This window comes from Theobroma cacao, chromosome 8 (genome assembly GCF_000208745.1).
Source record: "Theobroma cacao cultivar B97-61/B2 chromosome 8, Criollo_cocoa_genome_V2, whole genome shotgun sequence".
Classification (NCBI taxonomy): domain Eukaryota; kingdom Viridiplantae; phylum Streptophyta; class Magnoliopsida; order Malvales; family Malvaceae; genus Theobroma; species Theobroma cacao.
In genome coordinates, this window is record NC_030857.1 from 1863167 (window position 1) to 1885402 (window position 22236).

At 34.4% G+C, this 22236-nt stretch overlaps 2 protein-coding genes across 3 annotated transcripts; one reads left to right on the forward strand and one right to left on the reverse strand.

Annotated features, from left to right (window-relative positions):
• Positions 703-4719, reverse strand: LOC18591531 (ATP sulfurylase 2). Its single transcript, XM_007017706.2, has 5 exons — positions 3970-4719; positions 3145-3550; positions 2554-2814; positions 1981-2067; positions 703-1369 (listed from the first exon to the last, which is right to left on the reverse strand). Exons 1-5 carry the CDS (start codon positions 4527-4529, stop codon positions 1232-1234), a joined length of 1452 nt encoding a protein of 483 aa, XP_007017768.1. The 5' UTR covers positions 4530-4719; the 3' UTR covers positions 703-1231.
• On the forward strand, positions 7936-17016 carry LOC18591532 (5'-3' exoribonuclease 3). Of its 2 annotated transcripts, none has more exons than XM_007017710.2 (23): positions 7936-8305; positions 8412-8514; positions 8629-8705; positions 8907-9098; positions 9210-9329; positions 9476-9538; positions 9781-9927; positions 10014-10178; positions 10318-10395; positions 10493-10579; positions 11153-11419; positions 11640-11735; positions 12147-12242; positions 12338-12408; positions 12833-12961; positions 13043-13119; positions 13211-13251; positions 13364-13438; positions 13572-13729; positions 14845-14961; positions 15070-15145; positions 15771-15883; positions 16008-17016. In XM_007017710.2, the coding sequence occupies exons 1-23, from the start codon at positions 8102-8104 to the stop codon at positions 16789-16791; spliced, it is 3336 nt and encodes a 1111-aa protein (XP_007017772.2). In that variant the 5' UTR covers positions 7936-8101; the 3' UTR covers positions 16792-17016. The 2 variants fall into 2 exon arrangements, with proteins under 2 accessions (XP_007017772.2, XP_007017771.2); XM_007017709.2 differs by having other exon boundaries at positions 14857-14961.

Below are 22236 nucleotides of genomic sequence, written 5' to 3' on the forward strand. Positions count from 1 at the left end.
TCCAAGCCAGGGTGGATGATTTGTTGTTTGGGTCAGGGGGAGAGAGGACGTCCTAACCATGCAGACATTGAAGTTTCGAGGAATTTGGAGTAAGTCTTTGCGCCATAGGGAGACCTAGAAGGTCCGACATTTTTGCTAGCTGAAAATTATGACCAATGACTAAAATTTATAACCCACATCGCAACTCGCCATATGAAAATTCTTCGAAAGGTTTAGCATTTCAACCGGCCCTTTGATGAAATGCTGTACGTTGCTGGTCATTTGCTAGACAAGAATCCAGGTCTTAGTTCATGCGTGAACTTGGAGTGTGAATCCTGCATCTGAGTTTCCATTAGCAACCTTAGTTAAGTGGCTTACCCCCTCATAAAAAAAATAATTATAGCAATAATACACAGGAGTTGTAGTCCCCGGATGATGGCTTGAAGCCCAAGCCTAAGGCCAAAGCCCTGAATCTTAGTTCTGATTACAGTTATTGGTAAGATGGGTGAGCCCAAGATGAGTAGGCCCCCATCATCATCTCAATCTCACTGATTGTCATGTTTTAGCATTTTATTGCACTCTAATGAAAATGCTTTTAAGAATTTTATCCAAAATCCCCACCCTCCCAACCGTGAAATACTAAACACACGTTCATTGCTGAAGTAGCTGTTTCAAAGAGTTATGGATGAATTGCTGGCACTTGAAAAGATGGCTTCGGATTGAGTTGCATGCTGATGAAAACTGCTCTATTCAAAAAAAGAGATATGGAAGAACCTTGCCCTCGGCTATTGTCAATGAATCCCTCCTAATTCCCCCTACTTAACAGCTCGGACATTCGGTATTTGGACAGTAATTAAAGAATACCGAAAACGTTATAGCAGCTTTAAAACAATGGGAAATCAGAAGGTGATAAACTTAACTAGAGTAGACAAAAGAATTAGTACTTGACACATTCAGATTTCAAACCAGTACAAGCCCTCAGAGGTTGTGACCTCTGTTGAGTATCAATTCCTCTCAAAAGAATGAACCATAAGCATTTCAATATATATAGTATCCCACTACCTAATATAATCCATTTGGAAGCCGATCACCAGGAGTTGAAGAAAGGCATATAAATAGGCTTGGAGATGCTCAATTTCATTACTGGAGCTGCTGAAATTAGACTTAATGGTGCTCAACTTGAAACCGCAAGACCCTCTTTCCTCATTTGTTATAACAAACTTACTGCAAAACCTACTATCAACTTATGCACCTAAGAAGATAGAACAGCCGGCTGCTGTGTTGCCTCCTCTGCTTCCAAACTCTCATAATATTTGACAAGGACTTCCCATCCTCCAGGGCACATAAAACCGTCAGGAGGGTTCTCACCGTTTCTTGCATAAGTTCGCATCTGCAGCAATACCTATTAGAGTCAGAAACTTAAGAACTATATGCAATTTGAAATGCCAGCAAACTTAATTCGACAACATTTCAAGAGTATTGTCCAATCTAAGGGAATTTCCCGTCATATGGACACTTTCACAGATAACATTAATGCTTACTTGAAAACAAGATAATAATAATGGAAGCTTTTCTAGCAACCTTCGACATCCAATCAATTAGTCGAAATTGTATTAGCAGTAATGATTACTCTTCTGAAACTTCAATGACATGCCATACACTGTATCACAGAGCCTCATCTTCAAAATTTTCTTCATTAATTTATTTTTTCCTACTGAAATGTAATGAATTGTCCCAAACCAGTTCATGATATTCTTATATAAATTAATGAAGTAAAATTAAACCCCTTAAGTTTCTGGTTAGACCCTGTTTCCTTTAGTAACCACTGCAGAATTTCATAAGTTATATATAAGGTAGATTTGAGCAACAACTGAGAAGCAAGACTAATTGACTCAACAACAAGCATCATATTAGTTTTACATGTTATTCTGCACAAGACTTTTGACTAATAAAATGATGAAGCCTGAAACACCGTAAGAATCTAGAAAATCCAACACTTACCTTGGTTCCAGAGATGAAGAGGAAATCTTTAGCTCGCGAAGGATCAAAAAATGCCATCTTCTTTGCCACTGTGTCATAAGCTGCCACCTGCAGACCATAATTCAAGGAAATAAGTGGAAAAGGGAGGGGAAAAACACACACACACACACAACATAAGGCACCATTTCTTCAGCAACAATTAGTCCTGATTGAGTGGTAAAGGTTTCTCTTTGGATCATTGAGTGATGAAAAACCTTATTACTGGATCAGTATTTATTGAGATTATTGGCTACTGTTAAGATTAATGAAGGAGTTTCTAAAACGGATCAAGTCATATATACTGCATAAATTGAGTCACCATGTGATATTACTCTCTAAGGGGAGTAACTCATACATTGAAGATCTAGCAAAAGGACAGCCTAACCCCTAACCCATAAATATCATTTGAAGCATTTATCAATCAAGAATAGCCAGTAAAGTTTATATATGATAAACAAGGAATTGGAAGCAGAGCTTGAAGTAATAAGGTAAAAAGTAGCAAATATTATCTATAATTAAGGTTAAACCAGCATATATTGCCATATTGGTACGTACGTGAAATGGCAAAATGTTAAGCTTTTCCAACCCAGGAGCCATGCTTAGCACTTTTTTCCCATGATCAGGGTCATACAAGTCCCTCTTCTCTGTTGGGTGACCCATTCCAGCAGGATCACGACCTACAATATAAAAATTAGCCCCAGCATTTATCCTTGCCTTGGCATGCCACTGCACCTCTGTTGGACCTGCATAATGCATGGGTGATGGGAATATGGCCACAATGGTAGTCTCAGGGTCAAGGACTCCATCTTCCAGGACCTGGATATAAATGAAATTCAATTTACAAGTCATTTGAACAGAGAAGCTGATGAAGTAAACAGTAAACTGTCACCTAAATGATAAGAAAGTACAAAAACTGTCATCAATTTAAACTTTTTACAGAAACTTTAAAGTTTCAAGACAAATTTATTTGAATGCTAAACACCATACAAGAAAAACATCAAATAGTTTTGGTTCATAAGTCAGAGCTACGAAGTACATAGAATTGCATCATTTTTCAAGAGTTTGCACATATCTTGTCCTTATAGCAAGTATCCTTAATCTGGCTGATATTAGTAGTGATTATATAAAGTGAATGATGGGAAAAACCTTGCTGTGTTGTTCCATGCGAACATTCAAGGGCACATCATCAGCCTTTGTGAAACCACCTAAAGGATGAAGCAACAGGATTGGATTCCTGAAACCCATTTCTAAAAGCCGTCTCCGAGTATCATTCATCAATAGTGCATGCCCATTATGGACAGGATTCCTTAATTGAAAAGCAAAAACTGCATCAGCTTTACGCTTATCAAATTCTTTCCGGAGTTGCTTGGGGGAAATTCTGTAATGATCAAGCCCATCGTTATATTTGATAGGTTTCAAAACTTCCAAATCACCTCCAATGAGCCAGTTTCCAGCTGGAGTGACGACTTCCTCAACATATGGCAATCCTGGTGCACTTGTTCCCCATGTTCTAGCTATTCTTTCTTCTTTATTATGCTTGTAGATTTGAATGCTGCAATGAAACTTAAACATTTAAAAAATATTTACAAAATAAGAAAGATTAATTGATTTGAAAACTTTCCAGCACAGTTTCAGCTTGCATGATACAAATGCCAATTCAATCAGTAATCGAGCAATTAAGCACATAACACTTGCAACCAACAAGACTCCTCGAAGGCTTACCTAGCAGTATACATCAAAGTAAACGAGCTGGAATTTTAAACCAAGCTTATATATTACTAAAACTTCCACCTTTTTTTAATTTGCATTCATAAAATCAAAATTGGAACCTTAAAAAAACAGTAATACTAACAGTTAGAGTATGTAGAAACACAATTGCAGTTGTCACATGCACCTTCACATATAATAAAAGATGTGCAAAAAAAAATAAGGAAAAAAAGAAAGAGATTGTTAAAAAAAAAAAACAGGAACCTCCTGAGAATGGCGATCAAGTCTCCATCAGGCCCAACCAACCCAACATCGGAAGACGACCCAATTCCTTCCTTAGTCTCATCATCAATAGCCAAAACAATGGGAAGTGACATGTTGACAATAGACCCATCTTTCATCCTCAACGAATTGAAATGCAAGCTCTGCAAATACTCATCTTCCCTCATAAACCCTTTCAGAGGACTAGCCCACCCTTCGCTAATCACATGCACCCACTCCATATCGATCTTGGTCAACCTCACCTTCGGCATTGACTCGGCCTCAGCCGTCTTCGCTTCCCTTTCACTCTCCGGCAGCACCAGATCGACGACGACCCCACCATCTGGCTCGATCAACGAGCTCTTGATCACGGGAGTCGAAGAAGACTGAACCGGAGCTTGCATTCTTCTCGGCTTGTGAAATGTTGACGTTAAAGGGTTAGAATGGTAAATTGGCCTTGGTCGGATTTTGGAGTTATAACAACCCGTGAAACAGCTGGGTCTGTTGCTGAAATTAAGATAAGTCGTGGAAGTGGTGAAATATACCTTAATCGTTACAGACATGATTGTAGGGAAGTTGTGAGATTCAGTTTGAAGAATAAGTTGTTAGAGAAGAACAGTGAGATCCGCGGAAACTGGGTGACAAAGATTGAGGCTTTAAAATTGGCGAACATCGTTGCTGTTGGTGGTGGAAGAAAGAGCATTCGGCTGGAAAAGAGATCCACACGTTTGCCTGTTTCACTCGCTTTCGTGTCTGTGGACGGGGGAAGTTTGGCGCTGGGGGACCAGAGGAAAAGTATGGGCTCAAAGGCCATATTGAAAAGGTTGAAAGGAACTCGCAGCCCAATCCTGACCCAAGAATTCAGGACTGCACGTCTAAAGATCAATGGATGGGAAGCCTTGAAATGTTCGTCTTTCAGGTCTTCCTATCTATCTTCCATTGATTCTTTGCTTTCTATAATGCTCAATCGCGTTCAAGGGTAGTCACCTTCGTTACATTATCCTTGGCTTGCTAGTTGGCTTGAGCTTTTTCTTTTTCTAGAACAAAAGAAGATGGTTGTTCCATGACTGTGCCTTGCTTTCATGATGGAGGTGGCAAAGATTTTGAATCATCAGCTACCAGAGATTGGAACGTCATCATTCGAATCTAGAATTTTGTTCAAATTCCTTACATCTAACACTTAACTACTTGAACTATGGTTAGATTATATATTTGTATTCTAACCTTTGAAAAAATACAATTTATGAGCTTATCATCTTAATTTAACAAGAAAAAAAATGAATATTTCAAATTTATTATTCACATTTAAAGGCATTCGTTTTGATTAATGAATACAATTTTTGCTTTTCAAAAAATATATATTATTAATTTAATCTTTTATAATAATATAAGTTATTTACAATATATTAATTGAGAAAAGAAAAAATCACAAATAGTCGTATGAAAAAAAATGAAATTATAAAAAAATATAAATGAAATTTACTTTACATTTCATCTTAAATAGCAATTTAATATGCTTTTAGTAGATCCTATTATAATTTAGTTACTAGTTATACTGCCAAAGTATTTCAACTAGTATACAGAAAGAATCTGTAATTAGATACCAAGTAAATAAATAATTAGTGTGTGAGTGATTAGTTTGTATGTGTTGATTAAAGAATTAAATACATATGAATTGGGTATGTAAGAATGTGATGTTCTTTGCCTATGACTGAAGGAATAATTTTTCAATGAAACTTTAAAATATTTATCAAGATACAATTTTGTAGACATAACCAAGACTTGCATAAATTACGCAAATGTTAAACTACTTGAAAATATTTACCCATGCACTGCTTTGAAGAAGTTTTTAAGATCATGTGCTTTTTCCTTCATTGCATTTAAACTAGTGAAATCAACTAATGCTTGAGATTCTAAATCCATAGTTTTGAATTAAAGAAAACACTTATACAATCCACGTTTAGCTGCAAGTTCAATGGATTGTAATTAAAACTTTCAAAAACAAAATCTTATAATAAAAATGTTTAAACTTACCTTTCTTTCACTAATAATTCAGTGAACATGATTGGGGTAATTATGATTAAAATCAAAATAATCAAAATAATTTAATAAATTTGATTAAAACAGTTTGATTAATTTAAAAATAAGACCAATTAAATCGATAAGTCAATTGATTTTGATTTTTCTTTTTTTTTCTAGTTAATCAAATTAATCAATTTATAACTACGAGCATATTTTCAATTGCGTTTGTCGAAACACTTTAATATTTTTAATTATATTTGCTATAACATTTTGATGTTATTAAACTTACATTATTATCATGATTTCATAATTTAATTGATTTACTATATAATAAAACATAAAAAAATGAATCTAAAACAAAATATAAGATATGTGACCCAAATAATTCACATAATTTGATAAACCGAACTTTGGATCGATTTGGTTAATTTTCGCAACATATTCAATTAACTTACATTGTTATCATGATTTCATAATTTAATTGATTTACTATATAATCAACATAAAAAAATGAATCTAAAACAAAATATAAGATCTGTGACTCAAAAAATTCATATAATTTGATAAACAGAAGTCTAGATCGATTTGGTTAATTTTCGCAACATATTCCATTAATTTAATTATACATTTTTTATAATCAAATTAACATTTTACTCATCCTACTCTCAAAGTCATGTATTCTTTTTTTAAAAGGCAATAGTAAACTTGACAAATTGTGTGTTTCATGTCATAAATGTATCAGACACGATTAAACACAAAACACATTAAGACTAAACACGAACACGATATGTTTAATATTCGTATCTTAAATTTACAACATGTACACGATTAAAATGTTTATTAAATATATCAATATACGACACGACACGATTAATAACACATTTAACATAATTAGTACTTTTAACACTATTAAATAAAAATATTTACAATTAAATAAAATTTTATTATTTAAATTTAAAATCTATAATTATAAAAATAATTATATAAAAAAATTAATAACATCAAATATAATAAAATTTAATATAAATAACATACATAAAATTCATTATCATATAATTACATTATAGCCTTTATAAAATTAAAAAATTACTAAAATAAATATTTAAAATTATTTATATAAGATTAAAATAGTTTTTAACTATTAATTGTTAATAGGTTAATAACGTGTCACGTATATACGATTAAGTAAACGTATTTAAATGTGTTTATCGTGTCTGACAAGTTAAGATACGAAAATTTTCGTATCTTAACGTGTCAAACATAATTAAACACGAAACACGTTAAAATTAAACTCAAAACCTATTTAACTTATATATTATCATATCATGTTAACGTATCGTATTTAAAATTATCAGATCTAAATAATAATTATCACAATCTTATACTAGCAGTTTGTAAGGTTGAGTCTCAAATTAGGCATTACACTTGGTTATGCTCCAATTGCCAAAATAAAGTCCTAAATGGTAATTCAACTCAATTAATTAAACAATACTTTTTTTTATTACAAGAAAAATAACATTTGACCTTTCCTTTGAAATTCATAATTTAGTTGACAATGTCAATCAGGTCATCAATGTCAGTCACAGATAACACTACTACCGTTAGATTTCGGAGAAAAGACGCACGGCGACACATTAAAAAAAAAGCAAAAAGGCCCCACATCAAAATCCACATATCGTCCTTTAGATATTTTGGTCTGTCACGCAATTATCTCACAGCCACCTCCTTATTGCCGAGGGAGAAGTATATTCCAAAAAATTTTAAAAAGAAAAATAAAAATGAAAACCTGTTAGCTCCACAAGCCAAAGACCAGAACGACCTTTCCCATATACAAAGACGCAAACACCCCTATCCTTCTTAAGGTCTCCCGCTTCTTTATTTCTGTATCCCCTAAATCTCGTAGGGGTATTATTGTCTTGTAAGTTTGTCACCGTGCCCTAATTCGCCGTCGCAACAACAGATCCACAAGACCAGAAGCTAGAAAACAAAACTCGAAAGCAAGCCTGGTTTTCCTTTTTTCTCTTATATTTATCGATTTTGCGGTTAGGGTTTTGTCTTTGGTGTTCCAATTTTTTAGAGATCCGCGAGAGATTGGAATTGGGAGGGATTGGCAATGGGAGTGCCAGCGTTCTACAGATGGTTAGCGGAGAAGTATCCGCTTGTTATAATGGACGTTATCGAGGAAGAACCGGTGGTTATCGACGGCGTCTCCATTCCGGTTGATACGAGTAAACCTAACCCCAACAAACTCGAATTCGATAATCTTTATCTCGACATGAACGGGATCATTCATCCTTGTTTCCACCCCGAAGACAGAGTAACTTTCTCAACACAGTAAAGTTTTCATTTATTTTCCAGCATTATATTTCGTTGTAATTGTTAGAGTGATTATAATTTGGTGAATTTGATTTCGATTCATGCAGCCTTCGCCGACAACTTTTGATGAAGTATTTCAGTGCATGTTTGATTACATTGATAGATTGTTTGTTATGGTCCGCCCTCGGAAGCTTTTATTTATGGCCATTGGTGAGTAGTGCTAGCTTCGGTTGAAAGATATTTTTGATAATTTTGACATGCAGATAAAATGTATATGTATAAATATTTGGTAATACTAACTGTATATCTGGAAACACGCTGTAGATGGCGTTGCCCCTCGGGCCAAAATGAACCAACAGCGCTCTAGGCGATTTAGAGCAGCAAAAGATGCTGCAGAGGCGGTATGTGATCTTGTCATTGCTCGGGTAGTTTTTTTTTTTGTTTCCAATGCTAATCTGTATACTAGATGAAATCTTAAGATCATTCAAGAATGAATTTGTTGACATAGGTATTTCGTACTCTCCTGCAATTTAATGACATTGATGCTACAACAGAAGCCAAATTTGATAATAATTTTGATTTTGTTAACTTTCCTTTGGTAGGCAGCTGAAGAAGCAAGGCTACGAGAGGAGTTTGAGAGGGAGGGCAGAAGGCTTCCTCCTAAAGAGGAATCACAACTTTTTGATTCAAATGTTATAACACCTGGCACTCCATTTATGGCTGTTTTGTCAATTGCTTTGCAGTACTATATCCACCTTAGGTTAAATTATGACCCTGGATGGAAAACAGTCAAGGTAGTATCAATGATATGGTTCCTTGTTTATTTTGCTTTCTGTTGCTTTTTTGCTTTCTTTTAACATGATTGAGAGTTTTTGGCCTTTTCTTATATTTTCATCTTATTGAAGGTTATTCTTTCTGATGCAAATGTTCCTGGTGAAGGAGAACATAAAATTATGTCATATATTCGGCTCCAAAGGAACCTTCCTGGTTTTAATCCAAATACACGCCATTGCCTGTATGGTTTGGTATATTTCTCCCTTCATTATTTCCATTTTGGATTTCAGCTTCTCTACATAAATTAATATGCATGCGTTCTTTACTTCTATTTATTTGCTTTGGCCAACTTTACTGGACTAAATCTTTCACTCTGCTAATTGTTGACTCTTGACAGGATGCTGATTTAATTATGTTGGCCTTGGCCACTCATGAAGTTCATTTTTCAATCCTCCGAGAGGTTTGTATTTTTTGAACTTGAAGAAAACTGCTGCATTGAGAATCATTATAAATTGCTTGAAATGTTTTACACTGATCTGCCTTTCTTGTATTTATAACATATGTTTGAGGTTGATTATTTTACTCATTTAGCAGAATAAGTGGATGTTACAAGTTAAATTATTTTTGGAAGCATGTTTTATCGTTCTATTATCCTGTTTCCCAATTGGCCCAAAAGTAACAGGTTTTATGGAATACTTTCAGGTTGTCTTTACCCCTGGACAAGATAAATGCTTCGTGTGTGGTCAGATGGGCCATGTAGCAGCAGATTGTGAAGGAAAGGCAAAGCGAAAGGCTGGAGAATTTGATGAGAAAGGTGATGGAAAAGCTGTGGCCAGAAAGCCTTACCAGGTAATTTTTCAATTGAATTTATATTTGAAATGATTATAATAAAATCGTTCAATAAATTACAACTTGTTATTTGCTTCTCTTTGCAGTTTCTGAACATATGGACACTTAGGGAGTATCTGGAATATGAGATGAGAATCCCCAACCTTCCTTTTGAAATGGACTTGGAGCGTGTTGTGGATGATTTTATATTCATGTGCTTCTTTGTTGGCAATGATTTTTTACCTCATATGCCCACACTAGAGATTCGTGAGGTCTGTAAATGGTTGAAGTAATTATTTTACTGTTGGCTTAAATTTTTATAATGATTTTGTGAATGGAAACTCAAGGTTTCATATATAAAACTGAGGTTTTAATAGGAAGCTTTCTCTTTTCCCTTTGTTAATTTTACAGGGTGCAATCAACTTGCTAATGGCTGCATACAAGAAGGAATTGAGGTCATTGGGTGGTTATTTGACCAATGGAAGCAAGGTGCCTGTTACTCTTATTTGTGTCAGCTACGTATTTTTCCAATCACCAAATTTCATTTGGTACGCTAATAGTTTTGACTTCTTGTTTGCAATTTCAGCCAAATTTGAGCAGGGTAGAGCATTTTATCCAGGCTGTGGGATCCTATGAAGATAAAATATTCCAGAAAAGAGCACGATTGCATCAGGTTTGTTGAGTTCAGGATCAATATGATTCTTATTTCACTTAAAGCAATTTTCGTTTATGTTTGGGCTTTGTCATTGAGTCATATTATTATGGAAAACTTGCTCATGGTTGCCTTTCATTTTTCATAAAAATAAGGGTTGGGGATCTTTGCCTTGTGGTTAGGTTGTCGCTTTGGTTCTTTTAATGTTGCAGTGGTAATTATCTATCTGTTCAATCCTCTTTTCACTGATTGTGCAAGAGATGTGATTATCACCCAACTATTCTTAAGTATCATGATTGGAATCTGAAATGGCACTTTTTCTGTATGCTTTGGTGGCAAGATTAACTATTTTGTAACTGTATAACTTTTGAGTTGCCTTCTGCTGTTTGCTCTGAGCAGTTTTGTAGTTTTAAAACTTGAATCTTGAATGTTTCTGAAAATGTTTTATGGGCATATATGCACCTTAATATGAACAGACCAACTTGAGGCTTCTTGGAATGAATGCATTATATTTGGAACTGTACCTCTTTACTCATCCTTTGACCCAGTAAAGTATTCAGTATTAATTTGTTCTATGCTGCTGGTAACGGACAGCGTCAAGCAGAAAGAATCAAGCGTGAAAAAGCACAAGCTAGAAGAGGAGATGATGTGGAGCCTCAAATTCAACCTGATTCTCTGGTTCCAGTTGCTAGATTTCACGGTTCCCGTCTTGCCTCAGGCCCTTCACCTGCACCATTTCAGCAAACAATGGAGTCTAATGGTAATGGATCCTCTGGTCAGCCGCACAAAGTGCGACGTTTATCTTCAGGAGCCACTATTGGTGCTGCTATCGTCGAAGCAGAGGATAGTATTGAAACAGAAGTACGTTTTCCTGCTTCAGGAGAGGCACTTTAATGTAATTCTGACTCCTACAGCCATTCTTTAGGACTCATATTCCATGGGCTAACCTATGATTTGGTATGAGCCTTGCTGGCAAGGAGTTTAGAGAGTATTAAGCATCCTGCAATATATTTTTATTCGAATGTTGTATGTTATAATAATGGTGCTTACTATGTTGTTTCTTTCATCCCATTGGCATCAGGAACATGAGAACAAAGAAGAATTGAAAGCAAAACTTAAGGAGTTGATCCGTGACAAATCTGATGTTTTTAACTCCAAAAATCACGAGGAAGATAAGGTTTGAATATGACATTATCTATTCATAAGTAATTTATTATTATTTTTTCAGTTCTACTTCTATTCTGGCTAAAGATAGTAGTCATATTAGAAACTCAGTTGAAATTATTTGTATGTCCAATTTTCAACATTTATGCTGTCCCCACCCATCATCTTATTTCTACCACATGGCAAATAATTCATGTTGAATTGTAATTGCATGTAAAATTCAATGGGCTAGACTTAGTTTCATATTTTTTTTTCAAGTTTTTGGCTGTTCAGACATGCATGTTTGGACAAAGCATGCACCCTTGATATCATATGATGTGTGCTCTCTCTCTCTCTCCCTCTCCCCCCCCCGTCCGAATTTGTTGCTGTTATGGTCCATGACTTAAGTATTTTTGCTGCTTTTATGAATTTTTGCTTGTGTCAGATTAAACTGGGAGAACCAGGATGGAAAGAAAGGTATTATGAAGAAAAGTTTTCAGCAAAAACTCCAGAGGAAATGGAAGCAATACGAAAAGATGTTGTGAGTTAATACATTTTTTGTGAGGACGTTGTAGAATATTATGTTAATGAATTATTTCTCTAATAATCTTATATGCTGGAGCTTCTGTTGTGTAGGTTTTGAGGTACACGGAAGGTCTATGTTGGGTTATGCACTATTACTATGAAGGGGTTTGTTCTTGGAGGTGGTAAGTTTCTTTTACATTTATTCTTTTTCCCAACAGTGGTTGTAAAGGAAAGTTTGACCAGGCTTATTTTGGTTGATTTCCATTCTGGAATGATTTATATGGATACTTTTGGTGAATTCTTTTCTCTATTTGCTTGTCCTTGTTTTCCCATCTTTTTTCACCTGAGGGCTGTGGTCGGTGATGTTGGTATTTGATAGAGCTTTTATTGATCTTGTTGGAAATTTAGTGTTGGAGTGATGCTTTTTCTCATGTTATACCTATTAGGTTGTATTCTATTTTGGAACCATTCTGGTGTATATAGTTTGTGCTTAGAATCAGTAATCTTATTTGTTTTGGATGTATTGAGTTTAAATTTTTTTTTTCAGCCTCATTGTGCTTTGTTTTGGTGAGAGTGACGTGCTGCCATTGAACAATTTTGTTGCAGGTTTTATCCTTATCATTATGCACCCTTTGCATCTGATCTAAAGGATCTTGGTCAGCTAGATATTCAGTTTGAGCTGGGCTCCCCCTTCAAACCATTCAATCAGTTATTGGGGGTTTTTCCTGCGGCAAGGTACTTCTACTAGTTTCAAACATGTTATTTTTGTAAGTTTCTGAGCCATGTAGGATACTAATGAGTGTGTCTCATTTGCAGTGCCCATGCACTTCCTGAGCAGTATAGGAAATTGATGACTGATCCAAATTCACCCATTATTGATTTTTACCCAACTGGTATGCATTGTTGCTAAACACGCAGGCATATATGTATTTCTTCTTAATTTCTTCGATAAAGTCTGAAATCTAAACTCATTCTTTCTATCAGATTTTGAAATTGATATGAATGGGAAGCGGTTTTCATGGCAGGTAGGTTTATCTTTTACTCTCATTTGGTTTAGTTTCATATGCCAAGTGGTTTACAGAAAGTCTTTGGTTTACTGAAGTGGAAATTTGATCTATTTGCTATTGCTTCCTGAAGGGTATTGCAAAATTGCCTTTCATTGATGAAGAACGTCTTCTTGCAGAGGTTGCAAAAATAGAACATACTTTGACGGTATGGCACTGTAATCAAGTCATGATTCCATGCGCACCTTCTACTCTTTCTCCTTTTGTTAAGAGTCTATATGTTCTTTCTGAATTTTGTTTTAGCTTTCTTTTGATCTTTTAAATGCCACAATCTTACACAGGAGGAAGAAGCACGGAGAAACAGTATAATGTGTGACATGCTTTTTGTGGCAGCATCACACCGTCTCTCAGAACAAATATTTTCTCTTGACAATCATTGCAGACATTTGACAGAGAAGGAACGAATTGAAGTCAAGGAGGAAGTCAAACCTGACTTGAGGTTTGTTCTAATTGCTAATTTGGACTGTGGTTGAAATCAAGTTAGTCTGATGAATTCTATTATTCTAATTTTATTCTTCTTTGAGTACACTGCCAAGCTACTAGGATGTAATGGGGGATTCGTGACTTATTTATGTTGGGAAAATTTTACAGTTATTCAATTCTATCAATTGGCACAATGAAATATCTGTTTTGATGGTTTCCTGTCAGTATGGATCATCCATATAGATCATAAATTCGGTTTCTACACTAATTGTTGTTCTTATTAGGGTGTGTTTGGTAATAAGAAAATAACTTGCTGAGGAAAATTTTTTCTGTGTAAAATATTTTATAGGAAAATTTAATGTTTTTTGTTTGGATAAATTGTCGAAAACATTTTCTATAGCTTGGATCATCTTGTGGAAAACATTTTTCACTATCACTTAAATTTAAAAAATTTTAAATACGAAGAGTACCTTCTTAGAAACTATGGATTGTTAGACTTAAACCATTATTGGGATTTTTTTATTTTTGAAAAGAATTATTTGGATATTAGATCTAAATAATTCTCAATGTTGTTTAGGTCTAAACAACTTTTTGAGTTCTCTGGAGAATGTCTTACGCTCCACATTTTACATGGTCAATAGGGGTTTTTCTTGTTGACCCGTAAAATGTTTTACATCTGAAATAAATTTTCAGTCTTTCAAACAAGCATAAGTTCTGAAAACTTTTTCCGGAAAATATTTTATGTCAATGCTTTCTCATTGTGTGTAATATGTAAAGCTATACTAAGTTCTGAATTGTCTTCTGGTTTATGCTCTCAGTTATGTTTGATCACATTCCTTTAGTCACATGCTTCAAATTGCAAGTTTGCAAAGGGGAAAGTTGATGTTTTGTATTTCATTGTTTAGTCATGATAGAAGCTACATGCTCATTCACCATGTTGGTGTTGTTGGGCTAGTTTTGCTTTTATGTTCTAGTATTATTCCTTTTAATCTTAATTCTGGTTGTTACGCTGCTTTTGCTGACTATACTATACGGTCCAGTGATATACTTTAGAATTGAAGCTGTCTTGACTACTTTGCATGCTAACAGTGAATTTAAGATATTTTCCCACATTTTTTCTGATTTATTTAGGTCTGCATGCAGTGATGGGATGAATGGTTACATTTCCCCTTGTGCTGGAGATACTCACCCTCCTATATTCAGGTCTCCAATCAAGGACATGGAAGATATATTGGCCAATGAAGTCATGTAAGTTTCAATTATTGATGCTTCACTAATTTATTGATCATGTGCGGGGGACTGTTTATTACATTAAGATGCATATTTTATTTCTCTTTTTGGACACTTGGTTTCCAGATGCTGCATATATAGACTTCCAAAAGCTCATAAACATATCACCCGTCCTCCAGCTGGAGTTACATTCCCTCCTAAGGTATGTCGCAATTGCAGTTCTCTGCTTGAGATTAGATTCAGTTGTCATTTCTTAAATTTATTTTGCATTAATTCTGTATCACCTGTAATTTCATCTAGTTTTGCCTATGGTATATCATCTGAACTTGGCTGTTTATTGAATCATTCAAGTAGTTTGGATGTGGTAGTTGACCAAATCTTGTAGCTGCAGCTATTTCTCTAAATTTGTAAATATGAGATATGACCAATTGAAACAGTGACTTCTATTGAAAGACCCTCAACCCTAAATGTACTCCTTACAAAGGTTCTTGCTTGGCAAACGAGAACTTTGCTATGGATGCCATTATTGGAGCCCTTTCTGGAAAATAGGCTCCACATGCTTGTGTGCAATATGCTCAAAAAGTCATGCAAGAAGCAAATTTTTTAGTATAAAACAATGTTAGGCTTTCTCAATCTACAAAAGCACACCAAATAAAGGAGGAAAATTAAGTTAGGGTGGTTTTTTCATGAGGAAGCACTAATAAATGAAAAGAAATGGATGTTTGTATGAGCAAGCATACTTCTGTTAATAGTTAAAAAAGAAATGCTTATGTGGTTGATTTAGTCATATTATTTTTATTGATATTTTTCAACATTGTGCTTCACAGATGGTGCAATTCAGTGATATGAAGCCCGAACCTGTGTTATGGCATGAAGATTCTGGAAGGAGACCTTGGGAAAATGGAAGGTCACCTGCACAAGCTCTTCATTTGATGGAAAGGTCATTGTTCAAAAGATTGTATATATTATTGTTTCTGACTTCTTTTTTCCTTGCTGTACTGCATGTCCTATAGTGCTGGAAAACATTTACTAATGGTTTAAAATATGTTTGCTTTCTGTCTCAGGCATAACCCTCCGGGAGCCATTTCTGGCCGTAAGCTTGGGGAGGCATCACACAGACTCGTTGCTAATAGCTTACAGTTGAAGGGAGATCGTAATGGGTTCAGTAATGATATACATGCTCCACCACCATTATATGCTGCCGCTCCGTATGTTCCACCAGTCAATTCCCATGTAAATTATGGGTTTCATAACCAGGGGCAGCATAGAATGGTTCCTCCTGGACAAGATTACCCCAGTGCAGGTTACCCCTTACCTCAAACTCCTTTGCGTCCTCCGTATGCCCATGGCTACAATGAACCCTATGGTCCTCATCAATACCAAATTCATAACCAAGCAGCTGCCAATAATTTGCACTACCCTCCGAGACATGATCAGAATGGTGGATCAAGGCACATGCCCAGGTCTATGGCACAAGTGTCAATGGAGGCTAGTCCTTATCCTTCTCATCAAGGTGGATATGATGCCAACCGGATATATCAAGCACCTGGAATTGGTAGTCATCAGCAGTGGGGTGGTAGAATGGCTCCACAGGCCAACCAGGATGTTTTGGGAGGCTATGGCCTACATCAACAAGGTGTAGTTAACCGTGGTATTCATAGAGGTTATGACCATCAGCAACAAAGAGGTAACCAATTGCATCATCAGAGGGGAGATCATCACCAGAGAGGGAGCCAGCCACACAGGGGCAATCAACAACATGGCGGCAACCAACAACAAAGAGGAAACTCGTATGCTGCATTAGATAGGCAACGCCATAGGAGGGCCCCAGTGGAGAATAACCACTGAAAGATCACTTTTAACTGCAGTTAGGTGTTGATGTTTGAATTGTTGTATAATAGTATTAGTTTTTCCGAGTGGCTAAGGTTTTTTTTTTTTTTTTCCTAGAAAAATAAGAGATGATGTCTATTTCCCATTTGAGAACTTCTTAATTATAACATTACATTAAACAACTTCAAGATTGGAGGTTTTGCTCCATTCCGTGAAAAGTAATTTTAAGTATATTTTTTCTAATTCCTTGGACAGAAGTAGTTTTGTGGAAGCTAGAGTTGGAAATTTTGATTATATGGATGTTGGGCTGCTGGGTCATTTTGTAAGGTCGGGCCGTAGGTGATGTGGGCTGGGTGGTTAATTGAATGGAGAACCTGGCCCAAGCTTATGAATGTTTTTCTTAATTTTTTTTTCTCTTTTGCTGTCCCTTTTTCTTCAATATTTTTCAAAATTCCATCTTTTGGCAGCATTTTCTTATAATAAAAAAAGAATGTCATTTCTAGAAGTCTATGAGAGATATATTCTAAGATAATCCTACTTTTGAAAAATAAGATTTTATTAATATATATATTTGCTTTTGGCTCGATGAATTGATGTAACACTGCAATATGAATCAGGTGAGATGGTCATAGAAGCAACCAACTTTTTAAAGATATGTGGCTGTTCTTCGACCTTGATTAAAAATACATATATATATATAATATATATATATATTTTTTTTTTTCCATTGTTTACATGCAATCACNTATATAAATACATATATATATATATATATATATATATTATTTTTTTTTTTTCATTTTTATTTGGCCTTTTCCGAATGAAATCTTGCTATTGGTCCCTTTAAAAAGAAGCCCACTTTTTCTTTTTTTTTTGTCTCTTGGTCAGAGAAGAAACACACTTTTAAAAAAGTAAGGAAATGGAAAAGAGCCTCTCATGCTGAAAAAAAAAAAAATGAATCTTGTATGCTGCACGTGTGCAGCGCAGTCACAGCTTAGAATGGTCGGCTTGTTCAGTTTAGATAAACAAAAATAAAAATAAATAAAACTTTTTAATGATCAGTATGAATGAATCCGTATCCTCGATTTTTGTGAACCTTTTTCTCTAAAGAAAGAACAACAAAGAAGACAGATACTTGAAATAAATAAAATAAAAGCAGGGCAAATGAGATTTGGGTGCGGTTTCAGACTCTATGGTTCGCCCAAGTTCTTGGAATGTTCGAACCCATTTGGTTAAGGTTCGCTTGGGCTTTGTGTTACACGTGCGAGCAAAAGTAGGTAGGTTGTCCACTTTTCAAACAACTGTCCTGAACGACTCCAAAAGTGGCCTGCTACGCACTCTCATTGGATCATTGGACAGTGACAATGCCGCACGTCACCGCCTTGTTTTTTCTCTATCATGATAGTATGTAATGTTATTTTCATTTTTGATTCAGAAAAGTAAGCTTGTCCCCTTTGTAAATTTGTGCAAGCTTCAATCCATATTCCACCCCTTTTTAAATAAACTTTTTTTTCTTAATAATCAACATAAAATTTTTAATTTCAATATATTCTTAGATTCAATGAAAAAAAAAAAAGAAGAATAGTAACACAAAAAAACTCTCTTTTTTAAAGATTATGACTACATTTATAGTCTTAGATAATTTTCTTTGCTTGGAATAGATTTTTTTGAAATATTTCGAGTAACATCTGAAATCAAATGGATGGCATCACATATTTAAATATTGATATGCAAATATTATACTCCAAATTCAGTAAATTTCTATCTCTTTGGAGTATAATTTATGTAAGCAGGTGGGCCATTTTTATTTTTTTATTTTTTAAAATTAGATCAATCCAAATTTATTTCTTGCTCCATTCTTCAACTATCAGCATGAGATTCTCCACAGCTAGAGGTATGAGAAGCATCCAAAGGAAAATCTAAATTTAACTTAAAAAATCCAAACCCAACCAAATTTCAGTTTGATTGAAACTTTCAAACCAGTTCTACAACAAAGAGATACTCTTTGATTTTTGGGTTTTGCTTTAAATTGAAGAAGCTGTTGCCCCTCCAGTGTTGTATGAGAATCAATATGAGTGTCTCTGCTTAATTATATTCTAATTCTTCATGTTAGAAATTAATTCAGTTTCGTAAAGTACATATCTATAAGATTCTAGTGAAACCAAAAAGAAAAATACTAGTTATAAACTTGTAATCAGCTTAAAACACAAGCAATTAACTATCTTTTCAAGACTAAAACGAGATTAATTATTTTATAAACCGTCGGCCAATACCTTCTCTTATGGAAGAATTTATATTTGGTTCAAGGGGAAGGGAGAGGATTCGAAATACGAAGCAAAGTCTCCATCAACACTGCTACGAGTATTTAACAAATCAATGTTTTAAGCTTACAAGGTATCTTAAATCTTAATTTAAACCTAAAAGATTATTTAAGAGAGATCCATGTTCATCGGCTGTCTGTAGATTAAAATTGTTAAGAAAAAGGAAATCTTGATTTATTGAATCTGAAACTATGATATTATATTGTAAGAAAAGAACTCTTGTATTATAATATAATTTTAACGAAATAATTTATGTAATTATTTTAAATGAGATGATGAGTTTAAGTTTTGTTCTCTTTAAACGATGTTAAAACAGACTTATTTTTTACTTTTGAAGTTCTTTCGTTTATAGTTTAGCCAAAAAGAAAACAAAATTTGAAGATTATGACTGGCAAATGAAGTCATTAGTGACGATTGTAATAAGTTAATGACTACACGTGTTCAGCTCCATAATTTGCATATAATGCTACCTATTTGCCATAACAAGAAAGCTAGTCAAGACATAATTAGTAAAAAGGTTTAATTCCTTAAGTAGAACATTAATCAATAACCTTATGCAAATCATGAACATGGTACCCCTTAAAACCTTAGAAATTTTTTATAAAAAAAAGAAGAAGAAAGAAATAAAATTGAATTAATCTCATACTAGTGGGAAAGCATATTGCAATTAAAATGTAGATGTGACTTGTTATTTATCATTATTGTTTGATATGAAGCCAACCATGTATGTCTCGTCCCTCTAACAGGCATTTCAATTGGGGCACAAAAGTCTGCTGAGATGCATCCAAAGGACACATCTATACACTTCGTATACTTCATTTATTCAAGGAACAGTATTGAAAGTAATGTCTCTCATGTTTGCAAATTGCAGTTTGTTGTTTCAATCATTAGTTCATGTTGGAAAAAATTATTAGAAACCCTTTGGGTTGTGGCTGTATTTGCTGCCAAATTACAGACAAAACAGATGTATAGCAAGTTGCAGCAAATTCCCATCATTAAAAGATAACGATGGGTAACAGTTTTGAGATTAGATACCTTTCCCTTTGAAAGATTTGAGATGGTACCCAGAATGAGTCCCTTTCATCACAAAAATCATACCCATACTAATCCGTTATTTGAAAATGTAAGGTGACAAAAATAAGATCGAAGTACAATTTTTTGAAAAAATGAATATGATAGAAGTTATTATTGAATTAAAATATTCGAGTGTGATATCTTTATCATATTGAATGATTGATCGATACGTATATTATCGTTAGATTGTTACATCAATAGAAAATTTCGATAAATTGATTGATAACGATCTCGAAAGCTTTAGTCCTTCTTTCTAAAACTTTTTTTGAAGAAATTTAAGCAAAATGAAAAGGAATGCATGAGAGAACTTTTGTCATCCGTGATACATGGTGAGCATTTTACTCAGTCACTCAAATCAGCCGCGGACAATGCCGTATACTAATATTAAGGCTGTTTGAAGAGATCTGACTTACCAACCGAAAAAAGCTATGAATCTTTAATTAGAGGCAAAAAGGTCATACAAATTCCAAAAGAAGCTTTGTCATGGCTTGCCCTGGTCTCACCAGCAACACCCCCTTTGCACAAATATATTATAATTCCAAATGAATACTGTCATTTTTGCTTTAGGGGGTGTTAGGTTATTTCTTCTTGCACCTTCCCAAAGATCAAGGCATCAAAACCCGTCCCCCTCCCCCATAGGGAGATGTGTTCTTTTCTAAACCACATTATCAGGACTAATATTCACGTCTTAATCACTAATATAGTTGTTAATTAACACTTTGATTTGATAAAATATCATCAGTCAAAAAGACCCAAAACCCCTTTTATAAGGAAATGACACCCAAAACCAATCCTTCCTTGTTGTAGGTGGAGAGCAGAGACAGGTAGATTTGAGAGGTGAAGGGAGGGAAATTGAGCATTTAAGTATGACCCCTCTTCTAGGAATATTAATATACTTTTTGTTTTTGGTAAGACCAAGTGACGAAACACGAGGCAACGACCAACCAAATTAGATAAGTCTTGTGGGAAAGCTGTTGATTGGATAAGAAGTATTGAATTCAACGAGAAGATTTATTTAATGTTTGGAGGAAAAGAAAAAAAAAAAGAAGGAAATTGGGAATTCTTTGCACATGGATGGGGCTTTGTGGGGGAAGCAATAGTCAATTAGGATATGGGGAATTCTTTTTTTTTTTTCTGTATTAAAATTGAATTTAAAGAAATATTGACTCCATCCATTATAAGCCACGTAGATATAATTCTTGCTTTCCTTAAGAGATCATCTCACTTTTTTTTATTATTTAAATCAATTTTTCATATTAGTTAGTAAATAAAATGAAGTGTTCCAATCTATTGGATTTGCTTTTGTCTTTTGCATAACCGTCTCCCTTTCTCCAAAGATTTCATTTAAAAAATAACCCTTTACCGTGAAGAAATAATGAATTTAAATATCTCAAACACTCATACATACAAATATGATAACCTATTAAATTCATAGTCAATATTATGAGGAATTGATAATAAAAAGCAAAAAATAAACTTTCCCGATTAATTAAGATTATGATAAATTCATCAAACAATGGTTCGTCTTTGATTATTAAGTCAAAGATAAACACTATAACAAAATAGGAAGAAATTGACTTGATAATAACAGTAATTATTTTTCTTTTCATGGTTTACCTTGACAATATCCAGAACAGACACGTTTACTAACGTAACAAGACATGTTCCAGGGCTCAGGGTACGTAGGTTTGAATTTTAACAGAAAAGGGTAAAGAGAATTTCGGTGCATGGTCGGGGGTTTGATTGTTGTAATCGTTTTCATGCATGTTCTGTCAAACCTTGTTGACAGCAACGTATCACCGTTGAAACTCTCAATTAATTAAAACCGAATGCCTTTAAACAGAGCCGACAACTATGATAGATAAATTAGTACTTCCAGGAGTTCAAAGTAAAGATATAATTCCTCGATGGACAAGGAAAAAAAAAAAAAATTCGACCTTGCATGAGACTTGGAAATCGAAAATTTAATACAACATACATTAAAATCAAAATTTGTATTTATTTTCGTAAAAGTCAAAAAAAGACAATTAAAGAAGTACATAGTAATTAATATCGAATATGACAGATG